The 22,312-nt window shown below is 45.2% G+C and overlaps 1 protein-coding gene across 3 annotated transcripts in view; it reads left to right on the forward strand.

Moving 5' to 3' along the window:
• The window catches only part of LOC143777838 (cholesterol 24-hydroxylase-like), a 183,014-nt gene that overhangs the window by 138,841 nt on the left and 21,861 nt on the right, over nucleotides 1-22,312 (forward strand). For all 3 annotated transcript variants that reach the window (XM_077267342.1, XM_077267341.1, XM_077267343.1), the window contains one exon: nucleotides 14,283-14,367. In XM_077267342.1, the coding sequence (XP_077123457.1) occupies nucleotides 14,283-14,367 (85 nt within the window). The remainder of the gene's footprint in view (nucleotides 1-14,282; nucleotides 14,368-22,312) is intronic.

The raw sequence follows: 22,312 nt of genomic DNA on the forward strand, positions 1-22,312 counted from the left end.
GGGCGAGTGAACCAGATGGTGCCACCCCCTGTACAGGGAGTGTTAGGGACAAGCCCAAGGAGGGTGAAGCCGCAACTGCAGGAGCCAAAGGGACGACTGAAGATAAAAGAGAGAGAACGGAGGACGGTGGGAAGAAGGTGCTACTGAAGAGGCTAGAATGGCGGAAGCACTGGACAGATAGGGGTAGTAAGAGACAAAGTACTGACCGGGAAGATGAGGGCAGACGTAGACGAAGACAACGGAGGCTCAGAACTAGCAGGCACAGCAGGAATACAGGACTGGCAGGTATGGCAGGAACACGGAACTAGATGGAACAGCAGGATTACGGAATTGGAAGGCACGGCAGGATTACGGAACTAGAAGGCACAGCGGGAACACGGAACTGGAAGGCACAGCGGGAACACGGGACTGGAAGGCACAGCAGGAACACGGGACTGGAAGGCACAGCAGGATTACGGAACTGGAAGGCACGTCAGGAACACGGGACTGGAAGGCACAGCGGGAACACGGAACTGGAAGGCACGTCAGGAACACGGGACTGGAAGGCACAGCGGGAAAACGGTACTGGAAGGCACGTCAGGAACACGGGACTGGAAGGCACAGCGGGAACACGGAACTGGAAGGCAAAGACAATCTGGAAACAAAGCAAAAGACGCACGGAGCCTAGGAACCTAAGGTGATGCTGGTAATAACCAGCGAATGCAATAGACGCAAAGGCGTCTTACCCGGTCAGATGCAGGAAAGAAATACCCGACGGGCGCCGCCATATTGGGGGCGGGGCCAGCGGGTCACGACCTCCCAGAAACCCCGGCGGTGAGAGAAACACGTCTGCGCATGCGCGGACCGCCGAAGGGACGAACACCAGGGAATCCAGATGGAGAGGAGCGTCGGGAGCGCGCCGGCCGGACAGGTAAGTATTAAGTGGTGTAACACCTGCCTTACCCCCATTGCCAAGGAGTCCATTTTTGTAAAAAAAAAAGATGGGGGTTATGCCCTTGCCTGGATTTCCATGAACTCAGTATGATGACTTTCCATATTCCTTATCCTCTCCCTCTCATTCCAGACATCTTTAAAGGGCCACTGTCACCCCCTACAGCCGTTATAAACTAAAAGAGCCACCTTGTGCAGCAGTAATGCTGCATTCTAACAAGGTGGCTCTTTTAGTTTTTGGTGCATGTATTCCCAAAATAATGCGTTTTATAAATTCTCCAAAATACCTTTCTTTCGCCAGAGAGGCAGGTCCTCACCCCCCTGCTTGAAACGCCACACTGCAGTCACTCAAATCTTCAGGGGCGCTGGGCGCCGCCCCCTCCGCGCTGTGTTCGCATGAAATCCGGCGCCTGCGCTGTGTAGTACTTTCTGGTGCAGGCGCAGTGAGCTCTGGCCGTCTGACGTCACAGCCAGGCTTGCAGACTGCGCCTGTGCGGACAGTGCGGCCACCCACCTTGGTAATCCCAGCCCCGCAGTGTGTTATGCATTATGCAGAGTGCGGGGCTGGGATTCACAAGCAGGGCGGCCGCACAGGCGCACTCTGCAAGCCTGGCTGTGATGTCAGACGGCCAGAGCTCACTGCGCCTGCACCAGACAGTACTACACAGCGCAGGCGCCGGATTTCATGCGAAAACAGCGTGGTGGGGGCAGTGCCCGGCGCCTCTGAAGATTTGAGTGACGGCAGTGTGGCGTTTCAAGCAGGGGGGTGAGGATCTGCCTCCCTGGCGAAAGAAAGGGATTTTGGAGAATTTATAAAACGCATTATTTTGGGAATACATGCACCAAAAACTAAAAGAGCCACCTTGTTAGAATGCAGCATTACTTCTGCACAAGGTAGCTCTTTTAGTTTATAACGGCTGGAGGGGGTGACAGTGGCCCTTTAATCAAATTGTGAAGCCAAAAAGGAAATATTCTCACTGGATCAAAAACTGTATAGCAGCCATATGCCTACATACACTGTGTTCCAAATTATTATGCAAATAATATTTCCTCATATTTTCTCTAAATTACCTATCTGAATTGCAGTCATTGTTATTTTCCAGTCATCTACTATTCTAGTATAATTACAATGTTTTGGAAAAAACTGCCTATGAAAACAGTATCTTTTTAAAAAAAAATAAACACTCAAAATGCATGTTACAAATTATTATGCACAGCAGAGTTTTCAACCTTTTTTTTTTATTTTGAACAAAAAAATGGTCAATTGTGAAGTTATAAGCATTATAAGCTTATTACAAAATGAAATCAAACAGTTTTCAATTGAAAACTTTATTCTAGGTGATGTTACATTTGCACATAGTACCCCTTGCTCGAAAGAAGCTTCTGAACTCTCTCGTCCATTGAATTTGTCAGTTTTTGGATGGTTTCTGCTTCAATTGTTTTGCATGTGGACAGAATACCCTCCCAGAGCTGTTGCTTAGATGTGAACTGCCTCCTGCCATCATAGACACTCCTTTTGATGATGCTCCAGAGGTTCTCAATGGGGTTGAGGTCAGGGGAAGATGGTGGCCACACCATAAGTTTGTCCTCTTTTATGCCCATAGCAGCCAGAGATGCATATGTGTTTTTTGCAGCATGAGACGGTGCTTTATCATGCATGAAAATGATCTTGCTGCGGAAAGCACGGTTCTTCCTCTTGAACCATGGCAGGAAGTGTTGTTTTAGAAACTCCACATAGATTATGGAGTTCATCTTTACCCCTTCAGGGATCATAAAGGGGCCGACAATCTCTCTCCCCATGATTCCAGCCCAAAACATTACTCCACCTCCTCCTTGTTGGTGCCTTAGCCGTGTTTACATGGGGTGTCCATCCTCCACTCCATCCATCTGGACCATCGAGCGTTGCACGGCACTCATCGGTGAACAAAACAGTTTGGAAGTCAGTCTTCATGTATCGTTTGGCCCACTGGAGCCGTTTCTGCTTGTTGCAGTGGATAGAGGTGGTCGACAGGATGGCTTACGCACAGCTGCAAACCTCTGAAGGACCCTGCATCTTGTTGTTCTGGGGACGTTGGAGGCACCAGCAGCTTCAAAAACTTGTCTGCTGCTATGACAAGGCATTTTTGCAGCTGCTCATTTAACCTTACGCAATTGCCTGTTGGAAAGAGTCCTCAATGTTTCCTTATCAGCACGCACACGTGTGTGCTGGGAATCAGCTACATACTTCTTGATTGTGCGATGATCACGATGAAGTGTCTTGGCAATGTTGATTGTAGTCATGCCTTGACCTAAATACTCCACAATTTGTTGCTTCTCAGCAGCTGACACATCCTTTTTCTTTCCCATTTTGGCAAAAAATGTAGGCTGCTTAATAATGTGGAACCGCCTTCTTAAGTAGTCTTGCCTTTATTTGGACACACCTGCCAAACTAATGTGCACAGGTATCTGCAATTGCTTTCAGTGATATAAAGAGCCCTGACACACATCACCATCAATGAGTTTAAATGACAGACAAAAAAATTCTAACCTTATCACTCCTAAACTCTATGTGCATAATAATTTGGAACACAGTGTATATATCATAAATCCATGAAGACTATGAAAAAATATCAGAAGAAGTAAATAATAAAAAATCAAACTTTATTAGTCTTATAGCAAAAATAGTAACAAATAGCAAATAGTATAAAAAACAGGTCTGAGGGCCAAAGACGGACAAATAAAGACAACAAAAGAGGAAACAGTCAGGTTTGACAAAATTGCCCATTCCTTTAAGACTCTTGAATAAAGTGTCTATTTAGAGAAGCCTGACTAAGGGCTAATTTACCCCTGTAAAATAACACTGGGGAGCCCTACTAATCAGCAAGAGTAGCAACCACAATCTTAACAAATCATGGGTAGGTCTGGTTTGCCAACCCAGAGGCTCCTATCAGATGAAAAAAGATAATAAAATCAGTACAAATAATCAGTTCATAGATAGAAATAAATTGAGCAAGCAGTTGTTACACCGCAAAACTATACCTAAGGTCATGGTTCCTATATAAAGGGACGGGTATTCGTCTCTGCACCGCCCTGTGCCGCACCTCGACAGGCGTTTCGCCTGCTAGACTTCATCAGGAGGCGGTCTAACTTAAAAATTAGGCTCCCTTTATTGTGCGTATGATAATAAAACGATAAATAGCTGGTGTGTAGAGTTCCTTACTCGTGATGCCATAGTCTCGATCATATGTTGGAAAAAGGACCTTATTAGACTCTCATCCAATGGCTCTAGTTTAATGCACCCCCATAGGTAGCCTGCATAGTATAAATCACCCCCATAGGCAGCCTGTATAGTATATTGCAACCCCATATGGAGCCTGTATAGTATAATGCACCCCAATATGCAGCCTGTTTAGTATATTGCACCCCATGTGCAGCCTGTATACATAGTATAATGCACCCCCATAGGCAGCATGTATAGTATAATACACTCTCATATGCAGCCTGCATAGTATATTGCACTCCCATATGCAGCCTGTATAATATAATGCACCTTCATTAGACAGCTTGTATAGTATATTGCACCCTATATGCAGCCTGTATAGTATATTGCACCCCATATGCAGCCTGTATAGTATATTGCACCCCATATGCAGCCTGTATAGTATAATGCACCCCATTAGGCAGCCTGTATAGTATATTGCACCCCATATGCAGCCTGTATACATAGTATAATGCACCCCCACAGGCAGCCTGCATAGAATATTGCACCCCCATATGCAGCCTGTATACTATATTGCATCCCCATAGGCAGCCTCTACAGTATAATACACCCCCATAGGCAGACTCTATAACATGATGCACCCCCCCAAAAAAAATCCAATACTCACCTCTCTTGCTCCTGCTTCCTCCGCTGCTCCGAGCTCCCGCTCATCTCCTGACAGCGGGCGCCAAGTAGTGGTGTCATCGCGCCCGCTGTCAGTGTCTGAGTCAGTGACGTCAGTCGCTGAAAGGGGGATGATGGGAGAAGGAGCGTAATGCTCCCTCTCTCATCAATGCGGTCAACTGTATTGGCTTGATGCCGGTACAGTTGAACCTGCGATGACAGGCGGGGGGCCCACTGCTGGCACCAAGCCCCCCCACCGCCTGCTCAGGGGCCCATAGTGACCTGGCGGCAGTGCAGGGAGATTGATTCTCCCTGCTCTGCCAGAGAATGTAACTGTATCGGCGTGCTGTGCGTGCCAATGCAGTTACAGTAGCATAGCTCCGGTTGGGCCACCTCTGAGCACCGGGCCCAGGGCCACCCCACCCTCTGCTCCCCCGGTAGGTACACTACTGGTGTATAGGCTAACAGTAAAAATGTCTAGACCCGCACTCTGTAGATGGTAAGTATTCAGGTTCTAGTCAGACCATCTGTATAATAATACAGATGGCCGGAAATATAAGAAAAAATCAGATAAAAGAGTTTGCGACAGCGTCAGAGTATGAAACATATATGATGGGGAGCAGTAATTCAGCAAGGCTTTAAGATCTTACACATTAATGGATCAACATTTTAGTGAAGTGGTAACATGGAAAGGAAGAGGTGATAAGAAGGAAATTAAGAACATAACATATTACTTATAATAATATCATATATAATAATAGATCCAAGGATAATAGTCGCAAAAAGCAGGATCGTAGTCATTCTTCTTATCCGACCGATCTTCTTGTCTTCTTGTTCCTTGCTTAGTGACTGCGCCAGCTGGTCCCATAACTGTAGGCACCGACGAAAAAACATGGCAGCCACAGGAAAGACAAGGGTGAAAGGAATGAAAGATCCCCAAGGAGGCACCATACCATGGTAAAGATAGTAAATGAAGAGGTTATCTGAGACCATATCCAGATCTAAAATATTGTAAGTTGAATAATGTCAGATATATAAGACATATAAAATATGAATAAAAATCTAAACGAAGAGAGCCTTATGTTAAAAAAATGTTTGATCTTACTGTACATTTAAAGGAAAGACTGGAAGCTAATAAATTCATTTAGAGCAAAGGGAGTGGTGGTATTTAGGTAGACCATCCATTTGATCTCTAATTGTAAAAGTTTACATTTTAAGTCACCACCCCTTATTCCCATATACACCCGATCAATCCCACAAACTCGCAATCTTTTTGGGCTACAGTCATGGTGTTCACGAAAGTGTCTTGGGATGTTCTTTAATTTCTCAAAATCTGCATCAGCCTTCCCTGCATTAAGGATATCTCTCACATGCTCCCTTTTCCGCATCTTCAAGGCTCTTGTGGTCATTCCTATGTATATTAGGCTACAGGGGCATGTGAGATGATAGATAACAGATTCTGTATTGCATGAAATGTGATGCACGATCTTAAAAAATGTATCCCCCTTAGCATTGGAGAACTGTGTGCTTTTTGGAATAAATTTGCAGATGGAACATGACCCACAGGAGAATGAACCCCATGGTGGACCTTTACTGCCGAACAGTAGTTGGTTATTTTTAGATGGAATATAATGGCTTTTAGTCAAAATATCACCAAGGTTACGAGATCTCCGCCACGTGATAGATGGAGTGCCGGTGCCTATAATAGATGGAATTAAGCTGCCTAAACACCTCAGCTTCATATGTAGATGCCGGCCATAGCACTATGTTCCCGCCTTTGTCTGCCCTTTTGATAACAATGTTTTTCAGGGATTCAAGTTCCCTAATAGCATTCCTTTTGCTGGTGTAAGATTGTCTTGTATTATCTTATTGTCAAGGCGTTCAAATTCATTTTTGACAATCCTGACAAAAAATTTCAACTTGTGGGCAGGTCGACAAGGGCGGGAAGGATCGTGCCGAACGATATAGATGTGTCGGTATTGGGGGACCATCAGAGGGACTCTCTTCATTATTTTCCCTAGCCACGGATTCTAGATCATAAAGTGCCTCTTAAAAGGAATTCCACGAGAATCACACTACAGGTCTACACTCCACAACTCCAATGGTAAAAAGGCCAAATCCTACCTACAATTTCAAAGACAGGAAACATTGAAGGTAATCAATCTCTCTGAACGTGTTTTAACTTAAGGTACCTTCACACTACAGACAACGATGCCGATCGCTGCAGCGTCGCTGTTTAGTCGTTGTGTGGTCGCTGGAGAGCTGTCACACAGACGGCTCTCCAGCGACCAACGATGCCGAAGTCCCCTGGTAACCAGGGTAAACATCGGGTTACTAAGCGCAGGGCCGCGCTTAGTAACCCGATGTTTACCCTGGTTACCATTGTAAAAGTAAAAAAAAAAAACACATACTCACATTCCGGTGCCCGGCGTCCGCTTCCCTGCACTCTTCCTGCATCCTGTGTCAGCGCCGAACATCTCCGGCATCTCCCACAGAGCAGAGCGGAAACGTCACCGCTCTGCTTTACGGCCGGCACTTACACAGGATGCAGGAGGAGTGCAGGGAAGCGGATGCCGGGCACCGGAATGTGAGTATGTGTTTTTTTTTTTTTTACTTTTACAATGGTAACCAGGGTAAACATCGGGTTACTAAGCGCGGCCCTGCGCTTAGTAACCCGATGTTTACCCTGGTTACCAGTGAAGACATCGCTGCATCGGTGTCACACACAGCGATTCAGCGATGTCAGCGGGAGATCCAGCGACGAAATAAAGTTCTGGACTTTCAGCAACGACCAGCGATCTCACAGCGGGATCCTGATCGCTGCTGCGTGTCAAACACAACGATATCGCTATCCAGGACGCTGCAACGTCACGGATCGCTATCGTTATCGTTGTAAAGTCGCTTAGTGTGAAGGTACCTTAAGGCACAATATGGGGTATTATCAAAGGGACTATCTTTTTCTCCAACAAGCAAATTTGATTGCTTCACGGCAATCAAAGATCTTGAACTGTTCACACGAAAACTAACTTTTTTAAAAGCATTTCAGTTTAGACACCTCTGCCATGACCACTGATACCGAGATTCAGGCACTTTATGATCTAGAATCCCTGGCTAGGAAAATTAATTTAGAGAGTTCATCTGATAATACAAGATAATGTATGGCCGGCATCTGCATATGAAGCTGAGGCATTTAGGCAGCTTAATTCCATCTGTTATAGGCGCCTCGGCTCTAACCCTGTACAATAATTCAAAGAAGAATTAATAGACATCTTAAATGAGGGAGCGGAAAGGGGTGTCATTTCAATCAAAGTTAAAGATTCTTTGATACAAGAGTACCTTGTAACACCTACCTTTTATCTCTTTCCAAGGTTCACAAGGACCCCCAAAACCCGCCAGACTCATGTTGAAACTCTACCATCGTGTACAAGAGATACAACAGATATTTTGAGAAAATTGGATGGGCTATATCTAGAGGAGAATATGTTAATGGTCTCATGTGACGTGGAGTCACAGTATACGTCTATTGGTCACGACCACGGGATGAGAGATTACAAAATTCTTTCTTGACATGACTAATTTGGGCCATGATTTGATAGATTTTATCATATCTTTATTACATTTTTTATTAACTCACAGTTTTTTGTGTTCAAGGACCGCCCCTTCCTACAGCTCCAGAGAACAGTGATGGGGGCCACCTGTGTGCCCTCATATGCTAATCTTTTCCTGGGGTTGTGGGAGAGGGAAATAGTCCTTGACACACCAGGACATGAAAGCCTCATCTCGTGGTCACGCTATATAGACAACATCTTTTTCATCTGGCAGGCCTCCACATCACAATTAGACAATTTCCTCCAATACCTTAATACTATGATTTGATTATCAATTTAACCTGGAAATACAGTAAATTCACAATGGAATTTCTTGATATTCTAATCACAAGAAGGGCTGAGGTATGGTGGCTACAGAAGTGTTTCATAAAAACACAGCAATAAATGCATTGTTGCATGCCGACTCGTCTCACTTACCACAACTTAAAAAATCAATACCGATTGGTCAATTTTTAAGAATACACCGTATCTGCTCTGATAATTTTACATTCCAACAACTGGCAGAAAACCTTACAAATAGGTTTAAAGAATTAGGTTACAAATCTAAAGACATTCAAAAAGGCTATACAAGGGCCATCAAAACGAATAGGCAATCATTGCTGACATATAAGTCCGCACAAAAACAACAACAAAAAATATTTTGAAGTAAAACCTCGTTCAACCTTGAATTCAAACTGGATACAGATAAGGGATATACTTTCAAAAAATTGGCCCATCCTTCTCACAGATAAAGATCTCAAGTATCATCTAACCTGCACTCTATCCATCACGTGGCGAAGATCTCATAACCTTGATGATATATTGACTAAAAGCCATTATATTCCATCTAAAAATAACAAACTACTATACGGCAGTAAAGGTCCACCATGGGGTTCATTCTCCTGTGGGTCATGTTCCATATGCAAATTTGTTCCAAAAAGCACACAGTTCTCCGATGCTAAGGGGGATACATTTTTTAAGATCGTGTATCACATTTCATACAATACAGAATCTGTTATCTATGATCTCACATGCCCCTGTAGCCTAATATACATAGGAATGACCACAAGAGCCTTGAAGGTGCGGATACAGGAGCATGTGAGAAATTAAAGAACATTCCAAGACTCTTTTCTGAACACCATGACTGTAGCCCAAAAGGTTTGAGAGTTTGTGGGATTGATCGGGTGTATATGGAAATAAGGGGCGGTGACTTAAAGCGTACACTTTTACAATTAGAGACCAAATGTATGGTCTCCCTAACTACCACCTCTCCCTTTGCTCTAAACGAATTTATTAGCTTCCAGACTTTTCTTTAAATGTAAGATCAAGCGTTTTTTTAACATTAGGCTCTCTTCAGTTATGTTTTTATTCATATTTTACATGTCTTATATATCTGACATTATTGAACTTACAATATTTTAGATCTGGATATGTTCTCAGATAACCTCTTCATTTCCCATCTTTACCCTGGTATGGTGCCTCCTTGGAGATCTTGCATTCCTTTCACCCTTGTCTTTCCTGTGGCTGCCATGCTTTTTTGTCGGGGCCTACATCATATATGCTTCATACTCTGACGCTCTCGCACACTCTTTTAGTTGATTTTTTCTTATAATTCCTGGCCATCTGTATTATTACACAGATGGTCAGACTAGAACCTGAATACTTACCATCTACAGAGTGCGGGTCTAGACTTTAACTGTTAGTCTATACACCCAGACGCACTGTTTGATGTGCGCTGCCTCGGGCTCATGTCTGGCGGAGCGTCCGGTTGCTGTGGTGATCGCGGGGATGATATTTTATCCTCCCTCCGATCACGTGTGGCGATATACTCCCCATTGGGTGAGAGTCTAATAAGGTCCGTTTTCCAACATATGATCGAGACTATAGCACCACGAGTAAGGAGCTCTGTACACCAGCTGTTTATCTCTTTATTATCATACGCACTACAAAGGGAGCCTAATGTTTTAGTTAGACATGACTCCTGACGAAGCCTAGCGGGCGAAACACGCGTCGAGGTGCGGCACAGTGTGGTGCAGAGATGAATACCCGTCCCTTTATATAAGAACCATGACCTCAGGTATAGTTTAGCGGTGTAACAACTGCTTGCTCAATTTATTTCCATCTAAGAACTGATTATTTGTACTGATTTTATTATCTTTTTTCATCTGATGGGAGCCTCTGGGTTGGCAAACCAGACCTACCCATGATTTGTTAAGATTGTGGTTGCTACTCTTGCTGATTAAAAGGGTTCCCCTGTGTTATTTTAGAGGGGTAAATTAGCCCTTAGTCAGGCTTCCCTAAATAGACACTTTATTCAAGAGTCTTAAAGGAATGGGCAATTTTGTCAAACCCGACTATTTCCTCTTTTGTTGTCTTTATTTGTCCTTCTTTGGCCCTTCTTTGGCCCTCAAACCTGTTTTTTGATGCTATTTATTATTTGTCACTATTTTTGCTATAAGACTAATAAAGTTTGATTTTTTTTATTATTTGCTTCTTCTGATATTTTTTCATAGTCTTCATGGATTTACTATACTGCTATACTGCTATACAGTTTTTGACCCAGTGAGACTATTTCCTTTTTGGTTTCATATTTTGAATGCTTTGCTGTTGTTTAAAGAAGTTGCACTTCTATATGGGAGATTTATATAGGTTTTGTTATCTTTAATCAAATTTTAGGGGCAAAGTAGTTCTCTAAGATGGACCTCAGGGGGCATATAATCTCATCCACATTAAAGATCGGGATGAGTGGAAAACAGCATTCAATACGCCCGAGGGACAATATGAGAATCTGGTGATGCCTTTTGGGTTGACGAACGTGCCCACGCCCTTGCTGCCTGTCCACTTGTTAAACTGTTTGTTCCTGTTAATCTCTGTCTTAGAGTCCTTAGCGAACATCATGATTCATTGTTGGCTGGACACCCTGGTAATAAAGCCACTGCTGATCTGTGTTTTTGGTGGCTACGTGCTCATCAGGATGTCCGGGAGTATGTAGCTGCTTGCAATGTCCGTGCGTGTTCTAAGACCTCTTATACTCGCCCGTTGGGGTCTCTCCAACCATTGGAGATTCTCAGTAGACTTTGGACTCACTTGTCAGTTGATTTTATCATGGATCTTCCCGTGTCAGAAGGGAATCCTCTGCGATATCTAAATATAGATTGTTCTCCTAGACAAACACTCCCCTACCTCTTGTTTATGCATGGCCCTAATTTTGGGCAATATTGCTGGAGGAAAAGTTAAAAGGGCTAGTGAGGGTGAGCCGTTGGTGAGCTGGGGCAGCCATTTTGCGTACAAATTTCGGGTACAAACCTCCGCAGCAAGGAAGGGATTGTTCAGTTAGAGATTTGGACGGTAAGTTATAGCTTGATCTAATTACCATACTCCTCTTTCCCCCCAACAAAATTAATATGTTTTTTTTGGATTACTGACTGTTTAACTATGCCATGCAAATGACTATTGATTTATACTTTTGGATTCTGTAGTCTCTATTTGCCAATTGGATGGTTGGCACTTTTATATCGGTTGACATTATATACGTTCTCACACATTTTTTCCACATTTCATTGAAACATCCCCATCTCCCTAGAGGACATATATGCTGCATACCTATCTCTGGTCAGAGAATCTGCCTTAGTATTTTTCGATATAGTTCTTAGAGGTAAGTAGGGACTTATAGAGACTCTTTAGGGTGAGCCTCCGTTGAGCAGGGCCGCCAATTTGCGTTCAAGATAGGGCGCCAACCTCCACAGGTAAGCAGGTCCAGTCTAGGGGCCAGTAGGGTGAATTAGGCACACCTGGTGTGGGTGCCCCGTGTATATGAGCTTGTCCTTATCTTGTAGGTCAGTAATCTAGTTGTTGCCTGATTAGGCGTTACACGTGTTTGTTGGTTTGTTTTATAAAAGTTTAATAAAAGTTATTTTTTAATGGTATTAGTGGTTTTGTGAGACAACTTATTTACTAATCCGGTCAATCTAGTTTTTGTAAGTCTATAGCACGTACTGATTAATAAACCCCCAACACAGGGCAGGGTCTCCCCCATATCGTGGGGGTGCAGAAAGATGGGGTCCAGAACCAGGCACACAGCTGGCAAGCTATTGGTCATGGCCAAGGTGGTCTCAGCTTGAGTAGGTGGGGGGGCTGCCAGAGATGTCAATGCATCCAGACGAGTGGTTACTGTCCGTAGGTAGGAGAGCATCTTATCCCGCCGCTTCTTCTGGCTGGAGACCTCCAGGTACAGGTCTGAGACAGTGAGGTCTGGCAGCTAGGAGATTCCATGGTCTGTGCAAACTGTAATGGTTTGGATGGTGTAACCACTGTGCCAAGGACCAAGGAAAGCCTGGAGTGGTATAACTAGATGCCTCACCAAAACTGACCTTGGATACACAGAGGCTGACTTTAACCATGATCCTAGGAGAGACTAAAGAGGTGGGACCAGGTGCTACTCCAGGACCCCCTGGTGATGGGTAGCCAGGATGGCCCGAATGAAGGAACAGTAGATGCAGGCACTGTACGAACACGATATTCAGACTGGACCGGCTGAGGAACAGATGAGCTCTATGCAGGTGCGTACTGGACTGTCTGACGCACAGGAGGATACTGGCAGGTGCGTACTAATGTGCTGGCACGGCTAATAGACAGGTAGGCGGGCATGGCTGATAGGCAGGTGGGCACGGCTAATAGGCAGATATACAGGAATACGAGCACTGGTACCTGAGAACTAACAAGTGTGGTTTAAAAACAAACTTACAATGTTGCACAGGGACCTCCATGTTAGAGGAGGTGCCTTAAATAGTAAGTGTTCTCAGCTATTGGCTGGGGACAATTTTGAAGGATTCGCATGGCCCCTTTAAGAAAGGGGAAGTGTATGCACGCCCTAAGCACAGTGCCCAGGGATCTGAGTGCGGTGCGCGCACCTCGGGCAGTTGCCGACCCAAAAGGAGGAGACAGAGCAGAACAGGGGCAGCGATGGTGAGTACGCTGACGTCTCTGCCGGGAGAGAAGGGCAGAGCGCAGAGACATCGGCGGTACAGTCTCGCATTCGAATCAGTAGTAGATGGTGAGATATGGAGCCTGAAAGTTGAAAGTTCAAAACACTTTTACCCTTTTGCTAGTCAGTGTACACAGGTACACTTTGTTGCAATAGACCGCACATCCCCAACCCCTTCGACATTTCGCATAACGCTTCCTCTCAAATGTTATGCTCTTGATATTTCAGAAAATAACACCACTGAATGTAAGTTGCTGTCATCTACCTCAAATTAGATTTCCTAAGGCTAGGTTCACATTGCATTATGGCTGTACGTTAAATAACGCGGTGTAACGTAGTCCATTAACGCCGCCATTGAAAGCAATGTCGGACGCATCGCTAGCGCACGCCCACAATGGGCGTGCGCTAGGCGATGTGCCGTCATTGAGTGGCGGACCCGAGACGCGGGCTGCAGTGTTTCCGGGTCCGTTACTGCTAGCGCAAATGGAGCTAGCAGATGCTCCATCTGCGCTAGCGCTAGCGCTGTGCCAAAGTCTGCACTTGCGTTAGCGCAGTCCGTTAGCGTATGCGCTGAACGGACTGCACTAACGCAATGTAAACCTAGTTGTACTAAGCACTTTGTTTTCATTGGAACCCTTTGGAGGTTTATTCCCACCCTGTTTTCTGTAATTAGTTGTATTTATAAGTTAAAATTTTAATATAACTTAATAAACTTGTTTTTATGAAAACTCTGACGGAATCATTTTGTATCTCTGGACATTAGCACCACAGAGATAGTGCATTTACAGTAATCATATTTAGTGTCTAGCATTTCACGGTTCTTGGACCCCACTTTTTTGAACTATAATGTTCACAGATTGTAACATTATTTGATGATGGTGACTTTTTCATAATTCTCATGAATTTTCTGATTCCTTAGGGCCCAGGCTGAGGTGGATGAAGTTATTGGCTCCAAACGAGATATTGATTATGAAGATCTTAAGAAAATGCAGTACTTGAGCCAGGTACTTATTAATTCTTGCCACTGTGTGCTTACAATCTATATACATGGTGAGATGCAGGGAGAGGGAAGAAGGAGCTTACCACGCTGAGAATGTGTAGCTGGAAATTTGGCCTGTAGTTCCTCCTGAGGATGCCATTTCCACTGGTGATCACAGGAAGGTAGACGAAAAATGGGGAAAGATTCTGGTACAACCATCCAGGGATAAAATGGATTTTTTATTCAAACATAGTTAAAACATTAAAAGGCGAGGCCTCCTGCTCATGCGTTTCTAGTGTATACACACCCTTAGGCCTCTTTCACACTTGCGTCTTTCAGCTCCCGTCACAATCCATCAATTTTTGAGAATGCAGGTTCCTGCAAAAAAATTTGCAGGATCCTGCATTTTCCCATAGACTTGTATTAGCGATGGATTGTGACGGATGGCCATCCGTGTCAACCATCGTGCACTGGATCCGTCGGAAAATAGCGGTCCGTCGTGGAGAGAAAACGTTCAGAGGAACATTTTTTCTGCACGTCAGAAAATCGGTCAGCGACGCATCCTGCGCTGCCCGTCGTCGGCTATAATGGAAGCCTATGGGCGCAGGATCCATCGCTGACCAACACACACAGGAATCCAGCGACGTATCTCGTTTTTTAAATTAAAAATATATAAACAATGTCACAAATTATGAATGTATTGGTTACCGACCGTGCAACCAATGTGCACTGCCTGCACTTTTTTAAATAAAAAATAAAAAATTAATAAACACAGAAAAGGTTGTTCCTATAATTTAACCTGTAGGATGCTTAGTGTTCAGTGTTGGTATCCAGTAAGCCTCCCAGAGAGCTAGCTGTTTTTTCCAATTTCCCCCTCAGATGGGTTGATTAACCTTTTCAAGTCCAAAAAAAGAAATGCTTAGTCGCTCCAGAGTAACCATCATTGCCATTATCCATGTTGGTGAGATGTTCAGCTATCATTTCTTTCATTTACCGGTGGTGTACCCTATATATTGCATACATTGCAAAAAATGCAATAAACTACATGTGTTGTGTCACAATTAATAAACTGTTTGATGGGGAAAGAAACATTAAGTGAAGAAAAGAAAGAATGTTTATTGTCGTTTGCATATCGGTACACATTACATCTGCTTTGTGCACACCTGAAGAAACCTGTGATTGACAGCCATGTAGTGGGTGATTTGTGAGCTCGTACTAATCTGGGAGATAGCAAGTCTCCAAGTGAAGTGCCCCTTTTAGGCTGGGGTCACACTAGCGATGAATACGGACAAGTGCTATGCGATAAAACATCACATAGCGCTCGGACCAGTATTCATCTATGGGGCAGCTCACATCAGCATTTTTTTCCTCAGCCGTATTATACGTGCGAGTGGAATCACAGCATGCTGCTATTGTCAGCGACACTCAGCTGAGTCTCGGCTCACTCGCACCCATATAAGCCTATGACTGCTAGTGAGTCAACGCCCATCACTCGGATATCATCCGACCCGAGTAATGTGCATTATACGCTGACCCCAGCAATGGAGGAGATGGAGAAATTCTTTTCTCCGCCTCCTCCTCAGCTGTGCTTCGGTACTTTCTGTGCAAGAGGTTCGGAGCACAGACGCATAACACTGGGTCCCGCTCGCAGCAGAGCAGGAGCTGAGGGTCATTAGCATATCGCATCCGATGCCATACACTTGTCTGACCCCGGCCATAACTGCCACCCTTCATCTATCATCAATGGTATTGCGGAGACGAACATCCTGACTAATTACAGGTAAATACTTGAGAATGATTTTTTTGATGAGATTAAGTTGATTGCTGTATGGGGTGGAAAAGGTTATAGGAATCAGAGAAGTTTTGTTGTGTGTATCAGATAGAATTTTGGAACGGGGAGGTTAATATCAGAAAATTTGTATCCTCTATCTAATAACCTGTCTTTGATGACTGCACTTTCCTTAATGTACAGTTTATTGGTAGGGCAGATCCTTCTGGCCCTACTGAATTCCCCTTTAGGGATAGCTTTGACTGTATGCTTGGGATGAGGGCTAGAGGAGAGCAATATACCGTAGTATTGCCATCCGTATCTTTCCTGTACAGTGTAGTGGCAACCTTAGTAGTGATACTGTCACCTATAAGCATGATGTCTAAAAAGAGGGTACTGGTGGCTAATGGATTACAAGTAAATCTGATGTTACAGGAATTGGAATTGAGGTATGATGTGAATTCAGAATAAGTGGAGGCATCACCTTTCCAGACTAGAATGACGACAATCACATAGCGAGCATTCCATAGCAGGTGTGAAATGAAAGGGTTGTTATTGGTGAAGATGCAAATTTCCTCCCACCAGGCCATATAGAGTATTGCCAAAGAAGGAGAAAATTTAGACCCCATCGGGGCTCCAAGTGTCTGTAGAAATTTTTTTATTGGAACATGAAATAGTTATGTTTCAAAAGGTAATCAAGTGACAGTAGAATAAACCATTTCAAATGTGTAGTATACGCACTGTATTTATTCAAATTAAACTGTACTGCTGTCATAGCTGTGGCATCAGGAATAGAGGAGTATAGGTCTGCAACATCGCATGTTGCAAAAATATATCCATCCAACCATTTCAATGTGTCAAAAACCTTTAGGACAGTGGAAGAGTCCTTCAAAAAACAGGAGTCCTGGAAATAAGAGGCTGAAGATCTCCATCAAGGCATGCACTAAGGTTTTCGTTAAGTGAATCAATCCCAGAAATTATGGGTCTTAAGGGTGGTGGAAAAACATTCTTATGAATTTTGGGCAAACCATGGAACACAGGAATAAGGACGTGGTCACACTAGCGATAAATACGGACGAGTGCTATGCAATAAAACATCGCATAGCACTCGGATCAGTATTCATCTATGGGACAGCTCTCATCAGCGTATTTTTGCTCAGCTGTATTGTACATGTGAGTGAAATCGCAGCATGCTGCGATTATCACCGACACTCAACCGAGTCTCGGCTTACTCGCACCCATATAAGCCTGTGAGGCAAGTGAGACAACACACATCACTCGGATATCATCTGAATGATGTGCGTTATACGCTGACTCCGGCAATGGAGGAGATGTAGAAATTAATTTCTCCGCCTCCTCCGCAGCTGTGTGGAAGGCTCGAAGCACAGACACATGACACTCGGCTCCAGCTAGCAGCAGGCGCTGTGGGTCATTATCATATCACATCTGATGCTCTAGCATCAGATGCCATAAACTAGTTTGTCCCCTGCCTAACAGGAAAATCTGGATTGAGCCACTTAAAGGGAACCTGTCACCCCCAAAATCGAAGGTGAGCTAAGCCCACAAGCATCAGGGGCTTATCTATAGCATTCTGTAATGCTGTAGATAAGCCCCCGATGTATCCTGAAAGATGAGAAAAACAGGTTAGGCTACTTTCACACTTCCGTCAGTACAGGGCCGTCGCAAACCGTCGGCCCTACGTACCGACAGACGTTGTGCTAAAATCAGCACAACGTGGGCAGCGGATGCAGTTTTACGACGCATCCGCTGCCCATTGTGAAGAGCGAGGAGGAGGGGGCGGAGTTCCGGCCGCGCATGCGCGGTCGGAAATGGCGGATCCGACGGACAAAAAAATGTTCCCTTGAATGTTTTTTTCACGACGGACTGCAAAAACACAACGCATCCATCGCACGACGGATGCGACGTGTGGCCATCTGTCGCAATCCGTCGTCTGTAATAGTCAATGGCAAAAAAACGGATCCTGCGGGCACATTTGCAGGATCCGTTATTTTGCCATAACGACAGATTGCGACGGATGCCTAAAAATGGAAGTGTGAAAGAGGCCTTAGAGTATACTCACCCAGGGGAGGTCCCGGTCTGGTTCTGGTCCGATGGGCGTCGCAGGAGGCCCTGGACCAGACCGCGACGCCCATTGGACCAGAACCGGACCGGGACCGCCCCTGGGTGAGTATAATCTAACTTCTTTTTCACATCTTTCAGGATATATCGGGGGCTTATCTACGCATTCCAGAATGCTGTAGATAAGCCCCTGATGCTGGTGGGCTTAGCTCACCTTCTATTTTGGGGGTGACAGGTTTCCTTTAAATAGTTTAGAATGCAAAACTCCCAATCTCATTCCCTTATTAAGGCACTATGTAAGAGTGGATCTTAAAGCGGTGGTAGGATCTGACCTTAACCCACGAGGGTGGTTTGCATGTTAATGACCATGTCAATTTTTACAATTCTGACCACTGTCTGTAATAATTATAGGGGATAACTCAGGACACTCTTTGCATGGAACAAGACAACTACAGGACACAGTTTTATAAGTGGTAAAGTCTATATTTTCACACGGTGATTCAAACAGGTGCAGAGAGAAACTCAAGTCCACAACACTTGGAGTAAATATTAAAAGCAGCTTAGCAGTCTATAGGAAACTTCAGAGGAAAATGCAATCACGCAGAAAGTCTATGAAGCACAATTATTCTTGAGGATACTTGACACAAATATGTCCTTGTTTTAGTCCAAACACAGATAGATATGCTTATAAGGCAGTTCAAATAATATCTTAGCTCAACCAGGGAGGCCTGGGTAATAGTCTCAGGTTTTTGCAGAGCAGCAACAGCTTACATGTCCAGCAAATGCAGATGGAAGTAAACATGAGCAGCAGATGAAGGAGGATTACTGGAAACTGGTATATGCAGCAGGAACTCAGAGCAGAGTAGCAGGATTACCACACAGGTTCACAGGAGCAGGTATATAGCCAGGGAGTCATCAGAGTCAGGAGCTGGATGCAAGGCAGAGTACTCTAGCACAGACTGAAGGCTGGGGTGTAGTTTTATAGCAGGAAGACACAGTGCACATGAGACCAAAGATGCCATCTTGGAAAAGGGCAGTAATGCACAAAAGGTAATAAAAAATGTTCAGAGTCCTGACACTGTGCCTTTATTAGGTAATAACTCTGGAACGCTTCCATGAATCCCAGTGATTATGACACTGTTTTTTCGTGACATATTGTATTTCATGTTCAGTGGTAAACTTTCTTTGATACAGTATGAGTTGCGATTATTTGTGAAAAAAAAACGGAAATTTGCCAAAAATTTTGAAAATTTCACAATTTTACAACTTTGAATTTTCATGCACTTAAATCACAGAGATGTGTCACACTAAATACTTAATAACATGTCTACTTTACATCAACACGATTTGGAAACCACATTTTTTTTTTATTAGGAAGTTATAAGTGTTAAGCAGGTGTTTAACTACTGGGCCTGGCAGGTAAGTGGACCGGTAAGTCAGAGGCACCCGACTCCCCCCCGCCGCCGCCACATTGAACTATACCGGCGGTACAGTTCAAAGCAGTAGTGTAGCTACCGGGGGGGGCAGAGGGTGCGGTGGCCCCGGGTTCCATTGGTCAAAGGGGGCCCACCCGAAGCTACACTTCTGTAACTGCATTGGCGTGCGATGCAGTTACATTCTCCGGCAGAGCAGGGAGAATCAAGGCACTGCCGCCCGGCTGCTATGAGCCCCTGAGCAGGCGGGGGGCCCCCCACCTGTTATCGCAGGTTCAACTGTACCGACATCTAGCCGATACTGCTGACCGCATTGATGAGAGAGGGAGCATTACGCTCCCTATCCCATCATCCCCCTGTCAGCGTCTGACGTCACTGACTCAGACACTGACAGAGGGCGCGATGACATCACTACCCGGGGCCCACTGTCAGGAGATGAGCGGGACCTCGGAGGAGCGGAGGAAGCAGGAGGAAGAGAGGTGAGTATTTGGATTTATTTTTTGAGGGGTCCATCATGTTATAGAGTCTGCCTATGGGGGGTGTATGATACTGTAGAGGCTGCCTGAACCAAAACCCTAGCAACGCCTCTGGTTCAAAGCAATGATGGAGGAGAGAGCATCAGCTGACTCTCCCTCTCCCATCATTCCTCTCTACCTTTGACACTGCGGGTGCACGAAGACGTCACTTTATCAAGCACCTGCTGTATGCAGGGCCCAGGCGGTGCAGCATCCGCACAGGTGATGGCAGTCGCCATATTGGCGGAGCCTGTGGCGGCTGCTGGGACCGGGAACAGGTGGCTCCCGAGCTGGCGAGGGGTGCGTGGACCGAGCCGCCCAGGAGGGGGATGCTGCAGTGGCTCAGCCATCTGGAGGATCCGGGGATGAACATGGAGGTGTACAGGACCGGCGCCAGTGAGGCGTGTCTGCTGTCCGCGTGTCAAAAACAAATGGGTGGAGGGCACCATCAGCCAAAATAGGCACGTGGGATCAACCTGGAGTATGTCAAAGGAAGCTATGCACGACAAAAAGAAGAAACATACTATAAACCAGGGACCACCAAATGATTATTATTAAAGGTAACAAATTTTATTAGAGTCCAAAACACACCAAAAAATTGATTAAAACCATTTAAACCAATGACACATACCCCCTATTGGGGTGTGCCCCCGGATACCAATACTGCTATCACAAATAAGACACTTGATTGTACTTGATCAAAATACACTCTGGACATAAGAAACTTGGTATATCCTTGTTAAATACAATGAACATGTAAACCAAAATATACGGTAATCTGTTATTCGAGCTGTAGTGTAGGGGATGAAATATCAAAAACAGTATCTCAACAATGTATAAGAAATGAACAGATGTCCTGAATGAGAAAAACCCTTATACACAAATCTACATACATTACCCAAAGGCCTGAACGAAGAAAGAGAGGAGACCTGAACAATAGGTCAGCAATTGGAAATAAGTGTGCTCCCCTTATATTTTGAAACCTTGTCATGGCCCACCTGTGGCGGAAAAGTTGCCCAACTGAATAGGGTGCACAAAATAGGTTATAGCCTCAATGAAATCCCATGAGAGAGAACTCTAACATAGCTTATCATGAGGTATGTCATAGGACTACATGACATGAACAAAGTGCTATGAATGGCACAAATTTAGAGTCTATCAAGATATATCTGCAACCCACCAAGGTAGAGAGGCTTACCCCAATTGAAGCACCAAAGGTTATAACCTAATAAGGGTGGGAATCTAATGCCTGTAGAAATCAGAAAGGCAGCAGTACAGAGTATACCTACAACCACGTGTGATGCCCAGATCAAACTGTCATTCACTAAAAGCCATGGTGGGACGAGAAAGTAGCCTCAGCTCAAGAACATGAGTGTATACAATCGGAAGGTCCGGGGGGCACTAAGCCCAATGTGTGTCGCCACACAATCATTTGGTGGTCCCTCGTTTACAGTATGTTTCTTCTTTTTGTCGTGCTGCCATCCTCGGCTCCCAGCATTCCCAGCCCCCTGTGACACCAGCCTCGTTTCCTCTCTGCTCTCCTGTGCCCCAGGTCCCCTGGTTCAGGTCATTGTGCTCCTCCGGGCCCCTGTACGCGCCTTGTCCCTCCTCCCCTGGTCCCCCAATGCTCCCCATCTCCCATGCCCTGAGTCCTCCTGCACTCCCATGCATTCCCTGCCCCTTTCCTCCGTGTGACCCATCTGCCCTGCTCTCAGGTCTCCCCTGTCCCCTTTCTCACTGTGTGTTCCCCATCTACCCTGTCCTCATAATCCTTGTGCCCCCTTCTTCCCTCCCTGTTCCCAAGTCAGTCTCCCTTGCCCACTAGTGCCCGTGTCCCCCTGTGTCAGTCTCCCTTGTCCCCTGTGTCGGTCTCCCTTGCCCACTAGTTCCCGTGTGTCCCCTTGTGTCAGTCTCCCTTACCCACTAGTCCCCTCCCCGTGTGTCCCCTTGTCAGTCTCCCTGGCCCACTAGTCCCCTTGTGTCCGTCTCCCTTGTCCCCTTGTGTCAGTCTCCCTTGCCCACTAGTCCCCTTGTGCCCTTATCTCCTGCCTCCTAGCCCCCGTGTGTCCCCTTGTGCCTGTCTTCTTTGCCCCCTAGCCCTCCCGTGTCACCCTTGTGCCTGTCTCCCCTAGCCCCCTTGTGTCATTCTCCCCTGCCCCCTAGTCACCATTTGCC

This window comes from Ranitomeya variabilis, chromosome 1 (assembly GCF_051348905.1).
Source record: "Ranitomeya variabilis isolate aRanVar5 chromosome 1, aRanVar5.hap1, whole genome shotgun sequence".
NCBI classification, from domain to species: Eukaryota; Metazoa; Chordata; class Amphibia; order Anura; family Dendrobatidae; genus Ranitomeya; species Ranitomeya variabilis.